Here is a 22,135-nt window from a genome sequence, read left to right as displayed (position 1 = left end):
GCTCTCCTGCTCTCTCACACACAGAGGCAGAGACACACACAGGGAGAGAGAGGGTCCATGTAACCAGTGTCAAAGTAGAGACTCCTGTTCTTTACGAGCGTCAGTGTCCTCTCAGCCTCCAGTCAGTCAGGCAGTCAGTCAGTCAGTCAGTCAGATCAACAGTTCTCGGTCAGATTTAGTGGTTAGATAAAGTTTATTCTCTCTCTGCAGGTCATATCGGAGTAAAAACCGGTTGTCTTTGCGTCTTTACGCGCGGATCGTTCCGCAGCGCAGAGCCTCCTGTCTGTCCTACTCCTCTCTGTCCCGGCTTCTCTCTGTCCTACTCCTCTCTGTCCCGGCTTCTTTCTGTCCTGTCCCTCTCTGTCTTGCTCCTCTCTGTCCTACTCCTCTCTGTCCCGGCTTCTTTCTGTCCTGTCCCTCTCTGTCTTGCTCCTCTCTGTTCTGCTCCTCTCTGTCCGCGCTCCTCTGTGGATATCTCTGGCGATGGACGACGAGCTCCTGTCCAACCTGCCCCCGGCTCTTCCCGGAGACCCGGAGGCTCTGAGCCCGAACTCCACGGAGGAGCCGGGCTGGTGGGCGTCCTCTGACAGCGGGGAGACGGTGCACTTCGCCGTGCGCTGCGTCATGACCTCGGTGTACATCCTCATCATCACCGTTGGGCTGCTGGGAAACATCACCCTGGTGAAGATCTTCATCACCAACAGCGCCATGAGGAGCGTCCCCAACATCTTCATCTCCAGCCTGGCAGCGGGAGACCTGCTGCTGCTCGTCACCTGCGTGCCCGTGGACGCGTTCCGCTACTTCTCCGAGGAGTGGGTGTTCGGCGAGGCTGCGTGCAAACTCATCCCCGTCATCCAGCTCACCTCGGTCGGCGTGTCCGTGTTCACGCTCACGGCGCTCAGCGCGGACAGGTAGGACGAGTGGATCACTCCATCCTCATCCTCTTTTCTTGTCCTACAATTCTTACATGCCGGTTTCATGTTACTTTGAACACGTTTCTTTTAATATCCCTGCAGTATTTCAACATTATTCCCCACATATAACGAAATTAACATGTGTATATTGTAAAGACTGGAATATATCTTAATTTTTCTTATTTCTTTCCCATTTTATCTTTTATTTGTCCCTCAGTGAGATTCCCTCAGTTACCAACTGTTCATCAGAATATTCTCATATCGACACACACTGTACAGAACAGGTCCAATTAGATTTAAAGGTCTAGCTGGTTGTTTTGTTCATTATTTATTAGTGCTCCATCGATTAATCATCAGCCAGTAATAATGAGTGTTTCCAGTGTTGTGTTGAATTTATCCTCTCCTGTAAGTATCCATCACACATGATGAGTACTTTTACTTTGGATACTTTTTGCTGATAATACTTAGATACTTTTGAATGTAGGAGGTTTACCTGTAATTGAAGTATTCCTGTAGTATTCCAACACTAATATTACAAGTACTGGAACATAACTGTTAACTGATAACTCTTTTATTTTTCCCTTAATTACCAACTGTGTTATTCTCAGAATATTCTCATATCCAGACACTGAGTGTTTATAGTTCTCACAAAACAACTTTTAGTGACTGAATCCATAATTTTATTTCATATGACACTACATGATCGGCATCTTAAATGCATGAATAGGATAATAATAATAAAGAATACATTGTTTTTGTCTGATAGTGATGGAACATGAAGTACATTTACTCAGTGCTGTACTTGTATGCAGATGAAGTACTCTGTATTTCCATTCACCACTTTACACTTGTTCTCCACTGCAATTCAAAGGGAAATATTTAGATTTTTTAATCAATTAAATTTGTTTTACATAAAAAAATAAGTCATTTAAAATATGGTGCATTGTTATAGATTCATCTCTATTTTGATCAACTACAACAGTGAAGTCGTGTGTGATGAACAGCATAATACAGGACAGTGCAACAGTACATGACAGAAGTTTTTTTTTTACTGAAGGTAGTTTTACCTGTAACAGAGTACTGTGGTTTTGTTACTTAAAAGGTATAAATCATTTTCCTATAAAAAACAAAACAAAACAATGCATAGACTCTTATAAACACAATGACACCTTCCACTCATCACTTGTGACTCACTGTCAGAGTGTGTTGGTGTCTGTACCTGCAGAGACTCTGCAGACCTCTGCCTGTATTTACTTACTTTCTAATAATTCTCCTGCTCAGGATGTTTTACCAGCCCAAAATGTCAGTATTTGACGTCCTGAGAATGAGACTCAACTATTGTTGCACACTTGGACACAGAGCAGACGTCCAGGTGTGCATAAGTTTAAAAGAATGTCTTTATTCTTCCTGTTTCACTGGAAATACAGAAACACAAACACATCTGAGTAATGTGGCTGCGTGCTGCAGGATAGTGATACTGAATGACAGGTATCTCCTTGTATTCAACGTAAAGAACCTCCAGGCTGCCACAAGTGCCTGTGTGAGTTTTACTCAATATCATCACAAAGCATTAAATTTACTGTTACCAGTGAAAATATACATCAGTTTATAAGTGAACAAAATAATAATCCACAATAATAAAAAATAATATCTGGGGTAATGGGGGTGTCCAGTGTCCATAAAAATGTTAACATTACTGTGGGCCCCACACTATCAACCATCGGCCGTCTTTGTGGTGCGTTTACGAACAGCTCGGACAAACCCTGCTGACTCTACCTTTGAACAGATGTGGAAACTTCCTCCATCAGTGACCTCAGATTGTTGCTGAGAGTCACAGTGTGAGTTAAATGTGCTGCAACCTGCATCACATCTTCACTCATCTTCCTCCTCCTCTCCAGTTTGTGGTGCAAACTACCACTAAGTAGTTTTACTTGTAAGTAGTAATTAGCAAGTAAGTATTTATATTTAATGCAACTTTATTCTCCTCTATATTTATGAGAGAAATTCCACCACAATTATCCTACTCCATTTATTTGACAGTTTAGGATCAGAATCGTGGATGGATGGGTGAACATGGAGCAGATGATCATGTGCAGTATGTGTTCATGTCTGTTTACAGAGTACGCAGTGCAACATATAATCATCTTATAAAATATGAATAAGATATTTTGGTGATTCATTTAGGATCAGTCTGATCTAAACTTTTTTCTCTCCTGTGTTTATAATTTAAAACAGGTGGGGCTCCAAACAGTTTCAGTGAATGGAAGTCTCTACCACACAAATAACAGTCAAAGACTTTAAAACTCCTGGCCCATGTTACTTTCTTTCAGCCACGAAAAACAGGTGCAAAAAAGTTTTTCAAGTGTTTGTTGTTGTAATACTAATTTTGGCCACAAGAGGCTGAAGTGCACTGGGCTGGGTATCAGTACTCAGTACCTTGAAGATCTTGACTGACACAAAACAGTACCAAGTAGTGAAACTTCTCCAGTCAAACTATACCTGCAAATGATCTGTTTTGTACCCAGATCTGAAAAAATCCTATTTATTTGACAGGCTTGTGGTTAGATTGTGATGTTCCAGTACAGGATGTGCCAGTAGGCGCTAATGGTTGTGTTGTTTAAAATAACACTTTTAGCCGATTGTTGTGTGCAAATGTGCTTGAACCTGCAAACTGTTGTTTGTGGCTGTATTCGTACTCTTGGATTTCATTCAAGTGTGCAGTGATCTTATCAGGCTATAGTCTGCTGATATTATCTGTAAGATTTGTGAAGTATCTGTGCTTCATCGTCCTCCATCTCAGGGACACACAGCGGGACTCTCTGCTCTGACTGTGATCATGAAGATAAATTGAACTGCTGCTGTTTCAATGTGTTTACTGAGGAGCAGCTGAATGTCCCCAAAATACAACCTAATACACATTTTGTCACCGTGAGGACGTGTTAGAGGGACTCACAGTCTGCAGGTAAAAAAACAGATTCAACATGGAGCTGAAGTTGGTTTTAAAATGACTCCTTAATGAATTTGTGATTTACTCAGAGCTGCAGACAAAGAGCCTCTGGAGCCTCACATGTTCTACGCTGCATAATTATAGCTGCTTAAGCTGATTTGTGGTGCAGCATTGATTAGTATTAGATAATGTTCATTCTGGTGTGAATGAAGAGGAGGAGCACACAGAGATGAGAGGGTGAAGGAGCAGGAGCAGAAAGAAACACTGAAGAGAAAAGTGATGCAAGAAAAAGGATGCTGCAAAAAGAAAGCAGCAGAGTGGAAAAAGACTGTTGTCGGACATGTTTTCATATTTTCATCCCTTGACACTTGGAAAGATGGGAGAAGTTGTGTGTGTTTGTGTGCGTTCTTCTTTACAGTTTTAGACACTAGGATTGAGGTGGGACAGTTTTTGGAATGACTGCACATTTTTAATATCTCAAATAATGTGAAACTTTCTCAAAATTAAATCTCAAAATGAATCATTACAGCAGCGCAATGAAGAGATGAACTTAGACAACACAGATCTTTTTCCAGCACATCCTCATACCTTAACACCAAAATAGGTTGATTGTCAGTTACTCCCAAAACAATACATATCAGCAGAGGAGAGCACCAGCAGCAACAGACATTAACCATGTTGTGTAAGTCACATGACATTACACACGTGGTTTACATTGTAAAATGCTGCAGTTTGGTTGGTTTAGGCACAAGAACTACTTGGTTAGGTTTAGGAAAAGATTGTGGTTTGGGTTGAGATAACTATGTTACATACATCACGATGGAAATGACACAACAGACTTTTAGTTCCACACAGGACTTTCAGTATGGTTGAGCTGAACATCTAAGCCACCACCTCTAAATGTAGACTTTATTGCCCTTTATACTCCTGTTATCATACTTACTTAATCTGCTAGGGGGCGCCGCCTCACATTAAATGGACATAAGCTGCCTGCACTTGCAACCAACAATTATGTTTCTCCAGTGAGGACGGTGTGTGTTTGTCACTGTGAACAGAGACTCTAGTCTGCAGTGTAAAACACAGAATTGTAGCGTAACATCAGGCTTCACATTGACACTTCACTTGTTGCCTGATCAGAATCTCAGCAAAGACACTGGTGTCTAAAAACTGTACTGACAGGAAGGAAGCAGAGGAGTCAGCTGGGGCAGTGTGGGCGGGGCATCAAGGCCACTGTGACCTCAGAGCAGAGACTTATTGAGGAGCGTGAGGCTGAACTGAGTGGACATGACAGCCATGATGACTGGGCTGTGAGTCCTGCTCTGATATGGACAAGTTTGCAAAGTGAGGACATTTTTGGAAAGTAGTAAACTTTTGGAAATAAGAACCGTTCTTGAAAGCAGTGACATTTTTGGACAAGAAGTAAGAACATTCAACACGTCTTCATACCTTAAGGACACAATAGGTTGTTTGTCAGTGACTCCCAAAGTAACATGTATGGCTGTCATAGAGCACCACCTTCTCTGTGGATCATATAGAGGCATCAGTATTAAATTATCACTGTCTCATAACCAGTGTTAGGAGTAACTACTACTATTACTTTCCTCACATTATGCTCAGCTAACATGTATATCTTCTTCTTCTACAACCTGCTCCGTAACTTACAGGTAATAAAAGTGTATCTTACAGGTGGATGCTAGTTGTTCCTGCTCTCTGGTGGTTGAGAGAATAATAACCCCCATCAATGATAATGAGGGCAATCATGGATAGAAATTTGACAGTAACAATAAAATATATAATTACATTAAAATAATCTAGCTATGTGTGTATTAAAAAAGAGAATAAAGTAACACAAAAGTTACTTTCCCTAGTAACTAACTACTTTCATAATGTAGTAACTAGTAACTGTAACTAATCACAAAATTTCAGAAACTTGCCCAACACTGCTCACATCCATTTAAAAACTCCTTGTAACAAATTTAAATACGTTATACAAGTTAATGTATATACGTTAAATAAGTCAACAATGACTTTTGGTCTCACAGAAGACACAAACAGTGGTGTCCTGTTTAAAGTTTGACTCATTTGTCCACCTTGAACTCCCCTCTACATGGATTTATTGCTCTTTATACTACTAATGTAGCTCAGCGTAAGTTCAATCAGGAAGACCTTCTATTACGCTGCCTTCATTCACAACTTTCCTTTACTCCGCCTCTCTCCTCCTATTCCCTCTAATCAGCTGTTTGTGGGCGTTCACCTTCGTCTTTACCATCCATTCAGATTTTGCCATGGTCGCGATAGCCAGTCAATTTGCTGCTGCCAAATCTTTAAATCGCCTCTGTCTTTGCTCCATCAGTTGTCATTCAGTCAATCGCGCGACCCTCCTCCACCCCTCTCTCCTCCAGTCACTGGACCCAGGTAGCAGAAGATGTTCACCTCGATCCTCCCTGACGCCCTCTCCTCCAGCCTTCAGGTCCAGGCAGCAGGAGTCCAGAGCCACTTCACCTCACCAGTCTCTGCTTTGCACCTCATCATCACCACCACCACCAGTGTCTAGACCCCGGGGGGTTCTCTTCACTACAGCTTCATCACCCCCATTTATATATACATATTGTTTCACCTCAATGGGGTCTAACCGCCAAAGACTGTTCATGTTTCATATATCATGCATGTGCCAATAAACCATTTCTCTTTTACTCGTAGTCTCTCCTGATTGAAACAATAGATGAATAAGCTGTTTGCGTGGATAATCAGATAGAAGGGGACAGAACTGAGGATGTTTTTAGAAAGTTCTACAAAGACAGTAAGGATGTTTTGTACAGTCCTCACATCCTCACAGGACTTTTTAAGGTTTCATGCTTGTTTTTATGGTGATTTGATGGTATAATGAGGTTCAGGTTACAGATTGTCAACGAAGGTCCTCACATGTACAGAAATCCAGTTCAGTCCCTCAGCAGCTCGCTCATGTTATAATCTCTGTCAAGTTTAAAGACGCCTGTCAATCATTCAGGATTTTAACCCTGAATACAGAGTCTGTGTGAAGGATGCATAAGAAGTGTGTGTGTGTGTGTGTGTGTGTGTGTGTGTGTTTATGTACAGAGGATGAGTGTGTGTTCTCGACAGAGAGAGACAGAGAGCAGTCAGGATCAGAAAGACATGAAACAATCCTGACGAGGGAAAATCAGTGATGACAGAATGATGAAACTGAAAATTCAAATTGAGAAATTGAATCTGATGGAAGGAAACAGAGAAAGACAAAAGAGTGACCATCGTCAGTCTGGCTGTAGGCGGAGTCTTGATGCTTGTGGCTGCAGGGAAGGTGGTGCTCACCTGTTCAACATCAGGAGCATCAGGAGCTCCACGTGCAGATCTCCACTAGAGAGGCAACAACTGCAATTTTCTTGGTCAACCTGCCGATTCCGACTGATTTTGGCCGATTCAGGTTTCCTTTGTTTGTAGGAGCTGTAATGGACGGAATAAACAAATATGTTTTTTAGTTTTTCTTTAATGGAAAATTAAATTTTAACTTTTACATTCTCTAATAAGCGCTCCAGCTTTACTGCCAGGCCTCATTATATTGTTAAGAGTACGTACCAGATGGAGCAGGATGTCACGTGATCTCACTGGGAACGTGATCTTATTTAATCTCATGTATAAAGCAAATGTAAACAACCAGGAGACTGACATGTTGCAACAGCTTGCTGTAGTAAAGCTTTGGAATGAGAAAAAAAACAAAGCAGAAGTTAAATGAATCTGGACGGGAAAATGTTTGTGGAGACGCGTTTGGTCAACATGTTGTGTTTATTCTTCAGCCAGAACAGGAGGTGAGATTCTAACTGTCAGTCTGCTGCTGGCTAACATTTCCAGCCTGAAGAGCTGGAAAGTTTACTTGAGTTTGACAACAGCATCAGCTGCTCGGCTGCTTCGTCTCCTCCTCTTCATCCTGTCCTCGGAGTCTATGGCTCCTCTTAAAGACAACAATATGGTTTAGTCAACTCAGCCCAGAGAAAAATGACACAAACATAAGAACACAGAGCATTCTTCTTGCCTCCATTAAGTGGAATAGTAGAGATAATAGAAACACTAATGGTATCAGTTCTACTTATAGACCCACACACAGATACTGCAGAGAGCAAGAAGTTTCCATCATCAGCTCGGTATCTGACATGAATAAATGTTGTCGTTGAACGTATTCCAGGATTCTTCAACATTTACATTTCTGTCTGTTGGTTGAGTCGGTTGGAAGACGTGCAACAAAAAAAACAACAAAAAACAAATTTAGCCTACATTAATACTGGGTGAATATTTTTGTTTCACTCCCTCATAATATTTTTAAATGAACCATTGTGTTTTTACTGTGTGTTTTACTGGAAACCAGCTGTGTCTGTGAAAGGCTTAGCAGTATAAAGGTCTTACCATAGAAATGATGGTAGAAATCCTGATGATATGATTTTCAGTACAGACACTCCTCTTTCAGATGCAGAGATGCTGTACTGAGGTGATTTATTGTAGTGCGCAGCACACACCACTAGAGGTCGGTTTCTCTACTGGTGGACAAGGCAGAAATATACTGTCTGGATAAAGTTACAGGACTAACTAGTAAATAAGAAACATGGCCAGACTCAATGATAAAGGTGAGCTAGCAAAGACTGCTGACCACTGATTGGTCAGCGATGATTATTGTCTGTGGTGGCAGAGAGCCATGGTGAAAATGTGAGCAGAGAAGCTGTCAGTCTGGCAGTAAATGGACTGTTCAGATTTGAGTTTGTCATGAATAAAAGCTGCAAAACTTTTACTCAAATGCTGCCATAAAACCACATACTAAGACTGAGCAATGTCTGGCACATGACAATGTCCACAGTTAGGATTTGGTGATATATCAATATTATATCATATTGTGATACGAGACTAGATATTGTGATAGATTTTGGATATCGTTATATCGTAAAGCTGTCTTTTCCTGTTTTTAAAGGCTGCATTACAGTAAAATGATATATTTCTGAACTTACTGAACTGTTTTAGCTGCTCTGTCATTTGTTTCTACCCACTTAATCATTACACTTATGATTATTTATCAAAAATTCTAATTGGGTTAATATTTTATGAAAGCACCAATAGTCATCACTACAATATTATCACAGTATCAATATTGATGTATTTGTTCAAATATCTTATTTTGTCTGTATCACCCAGTCCTAATACAAGAAAACTCATTTTATCACTTCCACCTCTTGGAGTACACAACACGTCTTCAGTCACCTACATGATCAATAGTTACATCCCCCAGGCCGATCAACAGTGAAACGTCACGATGGATGATGATATCATTGGTGGGTCTGAAAGGGTCGTTTCTGCACAACATGCCTGTAAGTTAGCTAGTTAGCTCGTTATCACAACATGGATACATGATTCAATGAAGAGCGGAAAAAACTTCTTTTTATTTTCTCTCCCTCAAGTCAAAAATGGAACTTTGGCAACAACTCTAGGGCAACTCTGAGGGGACAAATGACCTCAGCAGTACAGGGCTCAGTGGTCGATGACTGTCAGCCATCACAATGGACAATACCATCGTTCATCAGCCCAACCCTGAAGTATACCTTGCTAAAACGTCTGTTTTTGGCACCTTGGCACACTGTGTTGGCTTCATTTTTCAGCCCCAGAGGTTACTGCTTGGTTATCACAAATCCTCCTAAAGAACTATAACTTTATCTGCTGTTTTGTCCTTTGTCCCTCAGCTGAAGAAACACTGCAAGTCTTGGCTGATGTGTGCAGCAGTTTATTAACAGTTGGTCTCCTCCCTCAGTATAAATCAAGCAATTCTTGAACGATCAGAATTTCCCTGCAACAAACAAGGAATCTTCGAACTGTCTTGAATCTCCAAAGATTCTCCTGTCATGAATTATTTGACTAACAGTCTGAGTAAACACAAATCAAGTTTCCACAAATCCTTCATTTTGGAGGGAAGTTCTTCTCATGAATAAATAATAAAAGCTACAGGATCAGATTTTGGACTACAGAACAGAACGACACCTGGCTGTAAATCCTCTGGTGTCGGTCCTCTGGCAGGTGAAGCCGAGCCGCTGCTGTCCCGGCGCTTTAGAGCAGAACTGCTTTTGAATTTATGCTCCGAGCAGCGTGGAGGCTGACTCAGGCTCTGCAGATGGCAACAACTCAGCGGTTGACACTCGACAAACACTTAAGATGCACGGAGGTTTATAATTCGCCTCTGGGCGTGTGTGTGTGTGTGTGTTCCCTCTCTGGATGTCGGTGTGTGATATCTGCTTCTGCTGCTGCCACCGTGCAGGATATCGTCCCGTCTGCTCGTCATGTCGTTACTCCTGACCAGTGAGGAACTAATCCTAACCAATCCAACACTCTGATGACGAATGAAACGCTCCCTTAATTACCAATTAACAGCTTAATTCTGTGTGAAATATTCAGCTCTCAGCATCACTTAAACACGCCTTGTTAAAGACTTCCTCCCTGCTTTTAATCCAAGGTCAGCTCCGACTGCAAACTCTCTGAAAGAAGCAGAAGAAAGAAAACAAGAAACTGCCAGACTGTCGTTGTGTTTGGGGACGTAAAGCAGAGCTGACAGCCAGATGTCCCTCAGGGCGGCACAGGGACTAATGGGCTGCTGAGGAGAAATCTGATTTACTTGCACCAGTTTGCAAACCAGAAACCACTGAAACATCCAATAAAACATGTGTGACATAGTGGGTAGGCATGAGAGAAATTTGGATTTTCATATAACTGCTAATAAGGTTAAAAAGTCATTTTGGCTCAATACAACAAGCAAGAGCTTGATTTTTCCAGAGGTGAAAAGTTCAATGAGCATCTGAGTGGCAGAAATTTGTGCAATGATATGATATTATGGGGAAGAGGTGTTATCTGTCTTTGCTAGGGCTGCAACTAATAATTAGGACACTAACTGTTGAAGTTTTAAAGGTAAATTCTTTCTCATTCTTTCTTGATATTCGTCTTCAGCTGCTCAACAGTCCACAGTCTCTGTTGTCGTATTCTGTGCTTCATAATGCACCACACATTTTCAATGGGAGACAGGTCTGTACTTCAGGTCCAGGTCAGTCTAGGACCTGAACTCTTTTACTATGAAGACACGCTGTTGGAACACGTCCACAATGTGTCTCAGTATTGTCTTGCTGCAAAAACCAGGAACATCTCTGAAAAAGACGTCAGTGATGGCAGCATATGTCTCTCTGAATCTGTCCATATCATCACAGCTGCTGTCTGTTGAAGTCAGTGCTGGGAACAATCTGGATGATTGATGATGGAGGACATGACGTCCATGATTAGTGAAAACAATCTGAAATGTGGACTCGTCAGACTACAGCACACTTTTCCACTTTGCGTCAGTCCATCTCAGATGAGCTCAGGTCCAGAGAAGTCTGCAGTGTTTCTGGACGTTGTTGATATATGTCTTTCTCTTTGCATGGTAGAGTCTTTGTAGCGTTTGTAGATGCAGAGACAAACTGTGTTCCTGAGTCCATGTAGAATCCTTTATACCCTTAGTCCCTAACAGGCGAACCACGGTCCAAGTCCAGACCCAGACACTGTCCTATACGGACCCGGACCTATAACCAATAAATTATTAATAGATTTTAAATATTGACGGGATGCTTCTATTTTAACTGGCGCAACTTTTCTAGTCTTTCTGGTGCTGATTTAGCTGATCAGGAAACGCACCAACTGCAGAAAAGCTGCAAGTGTATTAGAACAGTCGAAACTAACGTAATGGTTAATGACATCATCACTAACCAGATGCACTTATAAAATTAAACAACTGTATAAAGAGGCCTATACGTAAAACAGGAGAGTCTGTGTTTCTCTGTGAGAAACTTTCAGACCTTCTCACAGCAGAGTGAACAGGTGAGGGAGGAGAGGAGGGCAGACTGATCACTAATCAATCACTGATACCGTCGTCCTCTCGGACTGATTAAAAAAACACACCAAACCTGGGTGTCCACACAAATAAAGTCTTTGTGTGAAACACTGCAGAGTGAAACATCCTGCTGTTTACAGACAGTCTGCTGTCTGTAGTTTGACAGAGAGGGTCGTGTCTAGAAGGGAACCCTAGACCCGTGAATTATCGCGCGAGTTTGATTATTTTAGTAGAAATAACGAACACAAATCTCGCGAGAGTTGTGCAAATAAAGAGTTACCTTCTAGACACGACTGAAAAAGGTGCAGCTCCAAAAATAGAAAATCATGTCATGGTGTCGATGTTTTTAATGTGGTGGGCCGCCATAAATAAAACACTATTCACTGAACCACAGAGAGTCACTGAAACACTGATCACTGACCTGCTGTGATGGAAAAAATATTTTTATATAACATTTTACTGGTTCGGCCCACTTGAGATCAAATTGGGCTGTATGTGGCCCCTGAAACGAAATGAGTTTGACACCTCTGATGTAGACGTTGATACAACTACTACACTACTTCAGTATATATCACTCTCATAACACAAGTTAGACATTATGATGTTCCGGACCTTTGCTTTAAGAAATTTTCTCTAACTGGACCTCTTTGAATTTTAGTTGAATACCCCTGCTTTATACAATGATGTGGGTTTTTAATGCAGATTTTAATGCAGTGCTACCTGAGGGGTCAAAGGTCACAGATGTTCAGTGTTGGTTTTCAGTCTTGTTCCTTACGTGCAGAGATTTCTCTGGATTCTCTGAATCTTTTCATGATATTATGGATTGTAGATGATGAAATCTATACATTCCTGCAGTTTTGTGTTGACAAACGTTGTTCTTAAACTTAAAGTGGTGAACTTCACCCCATCCATCTTTGTGAACCACTGAGTCTTTCCAGGACACCCCTTTAATACCCAATCATGATCCTGTCACCTGTTACCAACTCACCTGTTTACCTGTGGAACGTTCCAAACAGGAGGTTTTGGAGCGTTCCACAACTTTCGTCGTCAACGTCTTTTGTTGATCCTGACTGAGACTGTCCTCCTAAGAAAAATGACATCACCAGCTGTTTCAGCATTATTGCTCAGTGTTGAAGTGACAAAGACCTCAAATGGCCACAGAAATGATGAATGTGGAGACGATGTGACAGAGCCACAGAGGGGCGAGGCTGAGGTTGATGGATGGGTCAAAAAACATCTGAGTTTAATATGAGAGACTGCTGCTCAATAAACCCAGTTTTTTGTTTTGTTTTGTTTTGTTTTTTTCATGACCAGGATAGTTTAAGTCATTTTTCAGTCAAAACCAAACCACATGAGAAAGGACGACTCTGTCTGAGTTCAGGTTTATAAAATGTTGCTCACTGAGCTGTTAGGAAAAAGCACTGATGAAGATGAGGGATTAGTCATTTGAGGGGAGATGAAGTCGAGGAGAAGGATGAAGGGATTGAGGGATGAAGGGGTGAAGGGGGTTGGTTCAACGTTGAGCTGCAGGATGAGACTCAGGGTGGGGGGCATGTCTCGATGAGCTTTGGTGCTTTGTTCCCTTGAGGTTCCTGGCAAAGAACCAAGTGGACACAGGGAAGACGAGTGAAGCTGGGACGGATAAGGTTTAACCTGGGACCTTCTTGTTGAGCGTTGTGGGCCGTCACTGAGCAGCCTGCAGAAAAATGAGACTTGGGTTTTGGGGTGGGGAGGGTTCATAGGGACTGAGACAAATGGGAGACAGTTAGACGTCCCTATATAGGTATACACAGGTGATTGGAGTAGAAAGGTGCAGGTGACTAATGAGAGACAGGTAATTTGGGTTTGTGGGAGGCACAGGTGGTTTGATTAGCGAGATGCTGTTGATAGAGTTTGGGAGAGAGTGATGCGGTCCTGTTCTTGAATCTACTTATAGAACTACAGAATGTTTCATACAGTATAAATCAGCTGTTATTTTACTGTGATCTGTAACAGCTTTTGAAGGCGCTGAGAGTCGCTCATATTTTCCTGCCAACTGTGGCAAAAACGTGTTTTGTCGTGTCATTTAGGAGGTCTTGTCAGGACTTGGCTGGGCTTGTTGTCATGTTGTCACTGTCATGTTGACACTGGAAGAAGGTCAAACACAAACTGTCACCAGAAAGTTGGATGAACACTGTTGTCTGAAATGTTCCTACATTCATGTGGCGTCAGAATCATCAGAAAAATTAGTTCCCAATGGGCAAAATTCTCATGTTGGAACAGGAATTGCTGAGTTTCTATCTTTTGTTGAAACATGGTGGACAAAAGCAAATGATCAGCTGATAGTTTTTCACTAATTGCATACAAAGCTTTTGCTCACATGTAATTTGTGATACAGTATAAGGTTGTTACTTTTCATTTCTGTCCACACAGAATGACTTAAATTAGTTATTAAAGTTATTTATTCACATTAACCCTGAAAACAAGTCAGGCATTTTTATATTTTAGTGGTTTATGGAATGTACTGGTGCAAGTCTGGAACAAAATCACTTCAAACTGTTTCAGCAACATGAATCTTCAGCCAGACTCTACAACAAATACAACTTTAACTCCACACAAAGCGTCCATGTTGTTTCCACATCACAACTTAAAAGCACAAGAACACACTGAAGCCTAAACAACGTCTTCACATGAGCGCCGCATGTGGTTTTATGCTGTATTATTAAGATTTCCCCTCACTGGTCTGGAGGAGAATGAGTATTTTTACATTTCCTTCCCTTTGAACGGACGTGTCCATCTAGGTTGTAAATGAGGTTGGATAACATTCAGGACTTGAGTCATGCTGACTGAAACTCTGAGTCACTTATTAGTCCTAATCGCTGCGTCACTCCATCTGGAAATATGATGAATCTTCCTCGTTTTGGTTCTGTAACATGTAGAGCAGGTCAGACGTCCATCGTGAGTTTTTGATGGTTGGGATGCTGCTCAGGGCCGTTTCTAGCTTTTTGGGGGCCGTGTGGAAAATGTTGTTTGTGTGTCTGGGGCATGTGCTTAACATGTAAATGCGTCAGTCTGGTGCAAGTTAATAAAAAGTTGTAGAAATATATTTAAAACTGTCACCTGTGCTGATTTTGAAACATCCTGAGTGCTCAGGAGAGGAGAGCAGCGAGTGAAGAGTCGCTCACACACACAAACACAAACACAAACACAAACACACACACAGAGCCGAGTGGCATCTGAATAGGGAGTCATCATGTGACACTAAATGCAGGGATGAAGTGGTGTGAGAGTGTGTAAAACTCACTTCCAGCTGCAGCTCTGGCCACTCGACGAGCTTCAGATGGATGTTTATACAGACCGTCGCTGCATTTTTAACACCAGCTGACGGCACACGAAACATGGTGTGACTGTAGTGGAGCTGGGGGGCGAGAGACTATTAGAATAGGGGTGAGACACAGAGAGAGAGAGGCTGAAAATGAAAATCAGTAACTGAGACCATTGAGTGGGAAGCACTGCTACACTACCTGCATTATTAACAGCTGCCAGCCGACAGGTGGATGCTGGGAGCAACAGAGAGAGCATGAGTGTCACAGTTAATGACCAGGTGGCTCTGAGGAGAGAGATATAACAGCAGTATAACTCAGGAGGTCAGTGGTTTATATCAACCTGACCAGAGCTGCTGATTGTCGGGGCAGTGGAAAGAGTATCTGTTATGTGTTGATCAGCACGTTCTGTGTTCTGTGAGGTGAAATTACTGTTCTGCTACTGATAACATAGACGGATCAGTTCCCCATTAGTAAATCCCACACATACAGCAAAGAGCAGCTGAGGTTACTCATGTCACAACTGTCCTGGATTTCTCCCAATTTATGACAAATTTTCACACATTTTTTTCTTCTTTTCATCATCACAACCTTTCTTTTCAGTGTCTAAGCCCTTCGACTCCAAACGTTCACCGTTTCCACCTGGACAACAACACAGCTGCACCAAACCAGACTGTCTGCAAACAATGAGTCACATTTCTTAAGGAAAGTTTTAAAAGAAAGGGGACATGCATTTTGTAAAATCTTAGGTGTCTTTTCCTACTGAGGGGGAAAAATGCAAAAATGATTTGTGCAAATTCACACTAGAGAGGTAAAATATTCTGTATTCTTTTTTAATAGTTAATTATTTAACATAAAAATGCTGTTTGTCATTTTCAGTCTTTAGAAGTCGCCAAAGTCTGAAATTCAAATCCCTTTTCTTTAGGTCTCAAAGTCAGAAAGTATAACAATCAACAAGTCAGTCATTGTCTTTAGGAGCTGTGACGTGATGCATGATGTGATTGATCGATTTCTTTTTTTACTTAAACAAAAAATTGCTATTTAGATAGAAGATAATTACATTTAATAGATTTCATTTTATTTTTCAATTTAAACGTTATTTTATCGCTCACAGCTCTGCCACTGTTAGACTGCCGAGTTTTGATTTGTTAAAATCAAAAAATTATTGGTTTTATGTCCTGACAACTGTCATTTACATTTTCCAATTCTTCTTTAAAAAGATCTTTGAAATGTTTTTTTTCGTCCATGTGGCGGATGCTGCAAATAGGGGTGGAGAGAGAAAAAAAAAACATACTGGGAAAATGATTGATTTTGCCTGGAAGCTCATTTTGATTATTATTTGATTCAATGTTGAAGTTGCGAGTATTTAAAAACACACCCTGTATCACACCTGTAATATTTTGTGCAGTGTAATACATAATAATATCCACAGAGAGAGGACATCAGTGTGGATTTGTTGTTGCAGAAAGATCCTCTCAAACTTTGGTTCACCAGCAAAATGTCACTGAAACAGAATGAAAAAAAAAAAGTCTTTTTTTTTTCACAGCAGAAGCAGCTTTATGTATTTCTCTCTGCTGCTCGCCGTCACATCATTAATTAAAACTTGTGTGTAGTTTCAACATCTGGCTTTAGAGCAATAAACAGTATGAATCCTAAATTATGATCATTTATCATGATGTCTTGTTGTTTACTGACTCGTCGTGAGGATGAATCTGTTCACATCAGCCTTAAGTCCTGGTTTAGATGTTCTGGATGTTTGCAGGGAACACGGCGAGCAGGTTCTTCGTGTTCCTGCAGACATGATTTCCTGGCAGCGTTGTGAGTTGAGCTGCAGGGTCACAAACTGCAGCAGCAGCAGCACTTTTAATTAATGACAACACGTGCGTCCCTGAAGACCGTCAGCAGCAGCTGTTTAAAATCAGCTGGATCACCTGAGCCTGATGACAGGACGGGCGATTAGTGATCAGCTCCTCAGGGTTACATGCTGACAGACAGAATCTGAAATGAAAATCATCAAATGTGTCCACAGTCATCAAGAGTCATCTGAATAATGAAAATATTAAAGAAGAAAAGCAAATCAAAGCAATCAAACATCTCTTTACATTTAAAGGAGCAGTTCAGATTAATAGAAGTGCTTTTATATGATGGACATGCATCTGTTGGTCTGTTACTGTGTGACAAAGCAGTAGACGTGACATGAGAATTTTTTATTAATATTTAACTGAAATGATGATCTACAAAGTGCTTTAAAATGTCAATCTTTCCTGAGCTAAACCAAAGTGCTTTTGTGCTGAACTATCCCTTTAAGAACGAGTCAACTTTGAAGGAAAGAAGTTCTTTGCTGTTGTCAGTGATCAGACATAAGAGACTTAAAACAAAGTGTGAGATTAACCCTTAAATAAATAATAATAATCAGAAATAAATGATCATTTCTTGCAGATCGAGGCATCAGATCAGAAAACACTCAATGTGAAGGAACTGACAGTCAGCAAAACGTAAAGCTTCATACAGCAGAGTCAATGAGCACATCACTGATGTGTTCACAGCTTCACAGGAGGATATTTATTTATTTATTTTTACCTTTTTCTAAAGAGAATTAATTCTCTTAATGAGAGATCAGAACTATTTTTCTGAAAAAGTTCTGACTATGAACCTTCCTCACATTAATACATGAAACTACCAGAAATGTCTGATTTACTTCCTGTTTTCTATTTTGTTTTTGAAGTTAGACCAGTGCTTTTTTAATTACGTTATCTTGTTGCGCCCTCTTCTTCTTCAGTGGTATCATGGTTTTCAGGGCGGACACACACAGCGAGCTGGTGTTTAAATGTTCCTTTCCTTCTTTCCAATCCAGAGTTTGACAAACATTCTCAGGTTTTCAGAATGACACATAATGTACTGACCTTTAATTTTACTGCAGAGAACACACACACACACACACACACACACACACACACACACACACACACACACACATACACACACAGACACACACACACACACACACACACACACACACACACAGTAGCCTGTGTTTCACTTGTTTTCTGTGTTTCACTTGTCCAACCATTTGATTGAACTGATTCAAATTTGATTTGATTGAAGAATTGATTTTTAATTAATTATGCAAAAAAAGCAATTTCTTTGCAAAAACCATTGAATCATGCATCGCAACTTTTTAGTAAAGCTGCTGTGAAATCAGTCATTTTAAGCTGCAACAATCACTCCAAAAGCCCACGAAATCCTGGAGGGACTGGTAGATGAATATAATTTATCATTTGCAACACTCCCCCAAAAATCAATCAGCCGCCTCCAACTGGTGGAAAATGCAGCAGCGAGGGTTCTCAAACACACAGAACACATGAACCCTCCTGTCACATCACGGCAGCTCGACTGAAAGAAATCGATATGAGAAAGGTGTGAAATTTTGTCCCATATTACCAACCTCATTCTGGCCTGAAACCCGCATCCAGTATTTCAATGTCAAAACTCTCTCAGATACACACACACACACACACACACACAAACACACACACACACACACACACACACACACACACACACACACACACACACACACACACACACACACACAAATATACAGTGAATCCTAAAAGTTCATGTTGTGATTGTGTATTCATCCTGCAACACAACACAAAAGGGAAAAGAATAAAAACCAGAGCCTGTATTTATCAAACTGTGATAAGTTCTCCTAACAAACTGAAGAATAAAAGCGATTTATCAGATTTCTTCCTGCAGTCCAGAGGAGGAGCTGCACTAAATATTAATGATCCTGATAAGTGAAACTCTGAAACTATAAATCAGAACAGCTTTTATTCTACAGCAGCTGATTATCTGCATCTGATGTGAACATTTGAAAGATGTTCCACTGCTTCTGTTGTTTTTACATTTATCAAAGTTGACTTTAGTTTTGTCGTATCTTCACTGTCTGCACTGAACTCTCCTGGATACACTCTTAGAATAAAGGTGCGTCCACTGAGAACCTTTTTATATTCCCAGGGTTTTATCTAGAACACACCCTCTCCACAGAGAACCCTTTTATAGTATGGTACAAAGAACCTGACAAAGGAGTTCTTTAAGGAATTCAAGATTTCTTAAAGAACTCTTACTTCCAAACAGGGTTCTTAATGGAACTTAAGGCCTAAATACACTAAAAACGATAATTGATGTGCTTTATTTGACACATCAGTTGAAGCTTCTATGACATGTTGCAGGCTTCAGATTTGAAGTTCCAACATCTCAGCACCAGCATGATTTGACGAGACGTCTGTTTGCTTCCTGTTTCCTACCAACAGTCAAAGTCTGACATCTTGTCCATCTGCCCTCATCCTTTTTAATATCATCACAATATTTCCTCCTGTGTCACTTCAACATGTCATTATTGGCAAAAATAACTGACGCTGTGACGTCTCTTGGGAGGACGGTCTCCTGACTTCTGAAGCTAAATGAATGAGTTTTAATTTTCAGAGCTCTGCTGTGTGACGTGAGTGGAGTCTCACTCCTGTTCTCGCTTTGTGCTCCAGTTTGTTTACCACCAGCCAGCGTCATCGTCCCTCTAAAACGCTGTAATATCAGCTTGTTAACAGGAAACTCATTTCCTCATCACACAGCTGCAGGCAGCGATCCGGCTGTGTGTCTGACCCTGATGGCCTCTAATGAGCCCCTAACGAGACTAAAGGCCACTAACGAGCCCATAACGGCTCCTAACTCGCCTGAAGGTCCTTGACGAGCATAACGAGCTTAATGGCATATTAGCATAATGATTGGAGTGGCTACTGGAGCCCCAATCACTTCCTATCAACATGTTGCACACAAACACTGTTTACAGCTGGAAATGTCCACAAACACACGAGCTGACTGCTGCTGCTGGGCGACTTCTGGAGTGAGGCGGTGAGACAGCGACGGGACGGCAGGAAACTCAACACAGATATGACAAAACATGATAAAAATTTATCATACACTGAGCTGGCAAGTTCATGTTGTACAACAAATTCTCATCCACATCCCAGTCAAAAAATACAGCATTTTAGCTAAAAGCAAAAGCAAAAGTTGTTAAGCCTAAACAACAAATAAAATGAAATATTATGACTTCTGTGCAGAAAATACATAAACTGAAATGCATATATGCCTGATATAAGAAAGCACTCCATGATTCAATTCATTAAACACAACTATTTGGTTCAACATAAGGATCTCTCTGTAGCTACCTTAAATCAGCAGTTTTGCTATTGGACTTTTGTATGGAGCAGCTAGCAGGATCAGCGCCAGCAGTTTTAAACAATAAAAAAACAACAGAAAAGCTAGTAGGAGCAGTTTTATAATGAAGTGACAGAATAATCAACATCTGTACTAACTTAGAGCTGCATGTAGAAAACTTGAACACAACAGTCCACTGAGAACGCAGCAGAAATGAACCCCAGTCTCGCCCAGACATATAAGTTTGGAATTGGATGATAGACATAATAATCAGTAAATAATCATAGTAAGTTTTTCCCCTGAGTTACGATTACCGTTTAGATGGTGGTTGATACTTGTCTGATCCCACAGCATGGTTTTATTTTGTTTTAGCAGGTAGAGACGCAGCCTTCCTGCCAGTTTGGGAACGGGAACACAAACACAGTATCTAATCAGAAGGCAGAGCCGTACTTCTGTCCTCGCTGTTCCTGTTTTTTTGATTCTTGTTGAGAGACTGACTCTTAGATCATCAACATTATTGAGCAACCAGTGAGGAAATCAGGGATCAGAGGTCATCCTGACAATAGAGAGCACAAAATACTCCTGCAGGCTGGGCGACGAGTTTGTGTGATGGAGAATTGGCAGGAAAAGGAATCAAAGCTGAGTTGAAAAGGAAGAAAAGATTTCTTACCAGCTTTGTTCAGGGAATTGATTTCTTTTTCAGCTTTCTGCCACTGAAGCATCGACAGCAGGAGTTCTGAAGAGGAAGAAAATATACTGCTCTGCTTTTTGGAGTGATGGTGGCGTCTAAAAACACCATCTTTAATAACAGCTGATGGCTTGTTGTCAGATGTGGTCAGAGGTGAGGAGCAGAGGTCAGCTGTGATATGACAAGGACAGAAACTGAAGGATGTGGAAGAAAGTGGAAAAGTGGAATGAGTAAGAGAGGTCCTTAAACTGTGAGAGGGGATGGAAACAGAGAGCAGAGTGATTTGACAGGACAGGACTTGAGCTGAAGAGCGATCGATGGAAAATACAAAGCAAAGAAAGAGCAAAAACCAAACAGGTTTGTCCTGTCATTATTACACAGACAATATTTCTTCAACCTGATTAAAATAATTCTGATTAGAGATTTGGACATATTTCTTTAAATGGATGCTAAATAAAGTGATACAACTCTGTGTTTTACTGTATATGATCTACATATGTAAACAAGACCATAGGTGAGAACATCAGCCAGTTAAAAGGAAGCAAGAAGAGATTTTTTATTTAGATAATTTTGTTTTTGATGTTATGACAGTGGAAACACTACCACTTTTGTCCACAGGGGGCTCCAAAATCAACAACAAATGAAAGTTCCTAGGTGCTTTAAGTTAAACTTCTAATTACATTATTTCTATGGACTTAAATTCATGGTTTTATTTGATGACCTTAGTGTCAAGGCCAAACCTCGCCACTAAAATGATAAAAATCCAAATTTGTTATAGACACATTTGAACAACTTGTTTTTATGACCCTTTCAACCATTTAGGCATTCATCCCTGCATATTTTTCCTCTTACCTGTAGCACTATTAATCAGTTTGTTTGGATTGTTTTGGAGTCGAGTGTCTGAGCCCAGAAATCGTGACCCGGTTGCTTAAAATAATCCACAGACCTTGTTGTGAGCAGTTTCAAGTAGGAAATACTTTCTTTCTGCAGTATAATGTACCAAAACTACTTTAGAATCTACAAGAACTTACTTTCTTTTCTACTAGAAAGGAAGTAGTCAATGTAAAAAAAAAAAAAAAGTCATTTTTTATGAAAGAAAAGTCAAAATTCTCTGATTTCAGCTTCCTAAAATAATATTTTCTGGTTTCTCTCTGACAGTAAACTGAATAT

The 22,135-nt window shown here is 40.7% G+C and overlaps 1 protein-coding gene across 1 annotated transcript in view; it reads left to right on the top strand.

Moving 5' to 3' along the window:
- Positions 1 to 483: 483 nt before the first annotated feature.
- The window catches only part of nmbr (neuromedin B receptor), a 63,477-nt gene continuing 41,825 nt past the window's right edge, over positions 484 to 22,135 (top strand). The window contains exon 1 of the mRNA XM_084738074.1: positions 484 to 911. Within this exon, the coding sequence (XP_084594200.1) occupies positions 484 to 911 (428 nt within the window). The remainder of the gene's footprint in view (positions 912 to 22,135) is intronic.

This window comes from Lutjanus erythropterus, chromosome 15 (genome assembly GCF_056507025.1).
Source record: "Lutjanus erythropterus isolate fLutEry1 chromosome 15, fLutEry1.hap2, whole genome shotgun sequence".
NCBI lineage: Eukaryota > Metazoa > Chordata > Actinopteri > Lutjaniformes > Lutjanidae > Lutjanus > Lutjanus erythropterus.
Note: the sequence above shows the minus strand (reverse complement) of the source record. Positions and strands in the feature narration are given on the sequence as shown.